General features: G+C 38.7%; 1 protein-coding gene across 1 annotated transcript; it reads right to left on the reverse strand.

The window, feature by feature from the left end:
- Nucleotides 1-1,614: 1,614 nt before the first annotated feature.
- Nucleotides 1,615-3,684, reverse strand: LOC107688027 (uncharacterized). Its single transcript, XM_016485570.1, has 3 exons — nt 3,053-3,684; nt 2,564-2,846; nt 1,615-2,467 (listed from the first exon to the last, which is right to left on the reverse strand). Exons 1-3 carry the CDS (start codon nt 3,310-3,312, stop codon nt 1,799-1,801), a joined length of 1,212 nt encoding a protein of 403 aa, XP_016341056.1. The 5' UTR covers nt 3,313-3,684; the 3' UTR covers nt 1,615-1,798.
- Nucleotides 3,685-3,693: the final 9 nt, after the last annotated feature.

Raw genomic sequence — 3,693 nt, forward strand, 5'->3', positions numbered from 1 at the left:
CCATGACTTTTGCCCCTTAAGTGTAAGATCAAACCTAATTCACATCCCATGGCAGGGATTCATCTGAAAGAGCTGTGACCCAGCAGTAAATTCCACACATTAAGAGATAACATTGATTACTTATTTTCCTCTCAACTGCATTGCAAGTTAATTGAGTGACTTGATTGGGCATAATTGAGATTTATATGCTAAGCAAAACCCATATTTTTGTTTCTCCTTTTTACTAATTCAAGCACAAACTGAACTTGACAACCAGTAAGCACCATATATCATTGCTCCATTTTCAGATTCAGGATATCAAATAAAGCAGACACAACATTTGCATTCTGTTGACTGATGACTGGCAACCCAAAATAACGGCAACCTTTAGTGAAACATTTGATATGAGAGATCTGTCAGTTGCCACAGACAGAGGAAAAGGTCAAAGTGAGGGTATGAAGATAACCGGTCAATGTTCTTTCCTGTGCTCTGCGAGTGTGATTTGTTTGGATTTGTGAAGTGAGTTGGGTGGCATAACAATTTAAATGACAATCACTAAGTTTATGAGAACCATCTTAGAATACAATACAGGTCAGGCATATATATATATATATATATATATACAGTATATATATATATATAAAGTATATAGTGTTGATTGCGTCTTTAATATAGAAAAAAAATAAATGATAATAATAATTATTACAGTTTTCCTCGATTGCTAACAGACAATTCATGAAACAATTCACCATTTTCTCACAACTATGAACACAATCTCAAAACTACACACCAACTTGTGCAAAACTTCAAACTTCCAGGTCAAAATCAAATAGTTTAGTCACAAACATGTTCTCTTTTGTCAGACTCAAACTTTGGCCTCAGATGACACACAAACCTGACAAAAACACAGGCAACTTCCCTGCCCAGTGAACAATTCATAACACTGTACAAAAATTGTCTCAATAACACTCTTATTGGATTCTGTTACAAAAACCTCCTTTTGGGAAATAGGAATGATGTTGCTAGTCAATGACTGTTACAGTATACGACATAAATAGAGGGGTGCAGATACAGTAAAATTCAGCAATACACTTTAAGAAACATTTACTGTCATTACACTACTGTAAATATATCTTACAGTAAATGAAAAGCGCTACAAAGAAAAGTTTGAGAAAAGTTCAAAGACAAAACAACAGAATATACAGTAAACACACATTGGAATATACTGTCCAGTTACTTTACAGAAATAAATAAATAATGAATGAATAAATAAAATTCATAATTACAGTTTTTCTCGATAGCTTACAGTTTTTTCCAATTGCTAACACACAATTTTTCAAACTAGTCTGGTTTTATCAAAAAACTTAACACAATTCACAAAACCACACACCCAAACTGCAAAATACCTCATATATCCTGCAAAATGAAGCACTGCAACCGAAACTACACATAACATTATCAAAAGCAACCTTTTGCATGAAATGGCACACACTTCATTCATATTACCAGATTTTTGCCTTTTTTGCCTAACACTGTTGGGCATAATGAAAAGCGCCCCCATCTTTAGTATGCTTTGCCATAATACTAAATACTAAAACAGATTGTTCACATGCACAGAAATATTTGCAGATACACACACACATGCTGTTGCAACATTTATTTATTTGTTTTCACTACAGTCAACAAGTCAGTGCAACATATGCACAGCAGATATATTTACATGGGACTGAACAAAAATATTCTTACAAAAAACAGTAAACTGAAAAAGAAAATTTCAGAAAAAATATATTACAGTAAAACAAAGAGGCAAGAAAAATAATTAGGCAGCATCTTGCCGCACAGCCGGGTCTGGCCACAACGCCTCGTCAACATCACAGGCAATATCTTCCCTTGCCAGACATCGAGGGAAGAAGCGCCTTGAGTGCCTTATCCATCCCTGAATTGCACCCACATCAATCTCATCACATGCCTCTTCCATGGCCTGCACAAGAGGCATGCGCACAAAGGGCTGCCGGTCGTATACCTTCCACCGCCATGCCGAAAAGAACTCTTCTATGGGGTTCAGAAATGGTGAGTATGGTGGGAGGTATTGCACAAGAAATGTTGGGTGGTCAGCAAACCAGTTTTGGACTGGGGCTGCACGATGAAAGCTCACGTTGTCCCATACTACAACGTACCGGTTTCTTTGATGGTCTGCATCATTCATACGCTCTGGTGGTATGAGAATGTTTTGAAGTCTGTCCAGAAATGTGAGAATATGGGCTGTGTTGTATGGTCCAAGGTTGGCATGACGGTGGAGGACACCATGCATACTGGAGATGGCAGCGCACATTGTGATGTTCCCACCACGTTGGCCAGGAACATCTATAATGGCTCTGTGGCCAATGACGTTTCTCCCCCTTCTTCTGGTCTTTGCTAGGTTGAACCCAGCCTCATCTATAAAGATGAACTCATGTGGGATTGCATGAGCATCCATTTCCAGTACTCCCTGAAAACAAAGAACAAAAATCAGTCAATATGGTGTTATCCAGTACACTGGGAAACAATGTTGCGTGTAGTGTACTGCAGTCAATATAGTACTTACATCCACATATGCTCGTCTGAACTCTTTGTTTCTTTGAGAGTTTCTCTCAAACGGCACCTTATAAAGTTGTTTCATTCTGATTTGGTTTCGCTTGAGAATGCGAGCCAATGTGGACAGACTGACTCGTTGAATGTTGTTGAATAAGGTGTTGTCTTGGATGATGTGGCTTTGAATTTCTCGTAATCTGATTTCATTATTTTCCAAAACCAAGTTTACAATGGCAGCTTCCTGTACCCCGGTGAACATTTGGCCCCTTCCTCCACCATGGTGTCGTCTCTCAGTCCTTCAGAAAAAATAAAATAAAAATATATATAGGGCTTGGACAATGCAGCCTAAATATTTTCCCCCACAGTAGAGTACATTGTACAGGAAACTTGTACAGTTCATGAATGGCTGATGTCATACACTATGTAAACAGGTGTCACCCAACAGATACACTATGACATGGGGTATACTACATGTGTACTACATGAAATTTTGGTTACATACCTGTTCTCCAGTCTAAAGGTCCGGATGACAGAGGCGACAGTAAAACGGCTCAAGTTTGGCTGCACTCGCTGTCCAGCCTCACGCATTGTCAGCCCATGGTTGATGACATGATCTACTAAGGTTGCTCTGATTTCATTTGAAAGTGTTTGTCTTCTTTGGCCATGAACTCCTCTACCTGCTCTACCCCTACCTCTCACTCTTCCTCCCCCTCTTATTCTCAACCTCCCTCTTCCTCTTCCTCTCTCTGCAATGTCTTCCATTGTGGTTGTAAAAAAAAGGTTCTCACCTGTGGTCTTTTCACAGTGCTTACATCCTGATTGAAGTGTTAACAATTAACCATTGAGGTGTTTGGCCAGGTGGCACATGTAATTGGCCAAGTAGCTCATGTAGTGTCATTTTGAATGGCAGTGTTTTGAAATGGCAAACATGTGACTTTATGTCAGATTGTTGTGTCTTATGCAGAGAACTGTGTTCAGTGCATTTAAAAAGTGCCATTTTGAAATGCAAAATGTGTGTAAAGCAGAAAATGTGTTTAGACTTTTGGAGACTTGAGAAGAAGTTTTGCTCTCTGTGTGTCAGTTTAAATAATTGTGCTGTGCATGTCATTTTAGTGTGTTAGCAATTGGAAAAAACTGTAAACA

The sequence above is a fragment of the Sinocyclocheilus anshuiensis genome, unplaced genomic scaffold (assembly GCF_001515605.1).
Source record: "Sinocyclocheilus anshuiensis isolate Anshui unplaced genomic scaffold, SAMN03320099.WGS_v1.1 scaffold485, whole genome shotgun sequence".
In the NCBI taxonomy this organism is placed as follows: domain Eukaryota; kingdom Metazoa; phylum Chordata; class Actinopteri; order Cypriniformes; family Cyprinidae; genus Sinocyclocheilus; species Sinocyclocheilus anshuiensis.

What these genes read in the sequence shown, in the direction of transcription:
- LOC107688027 (XM_016485570.1), bottom strand. Translation starts at nt 3,312, where the DNA reads ATGGAAGACATTGCAGAGAGAGGAAGAGGAAGAGGGAGGTTGAGAATA. An exon ending in ACCTTTAGACTGGAGAACAG is followed by an intron (nt 2,847 to 3,052) that starts GTATGTAACCAA and finishes TTTTTTCTGAAG; the next exon opens with GACTGAGAGACGACACCATG. An exon ending in TCAGACGAGCATATGTGGAT is followed by an intron (nt 2,468 to 2,563) that starts GTAAGTACTATA and finishes CTTTGTTTTCAG; the next exon opens with GGAGTACTGGAAATGGATGC.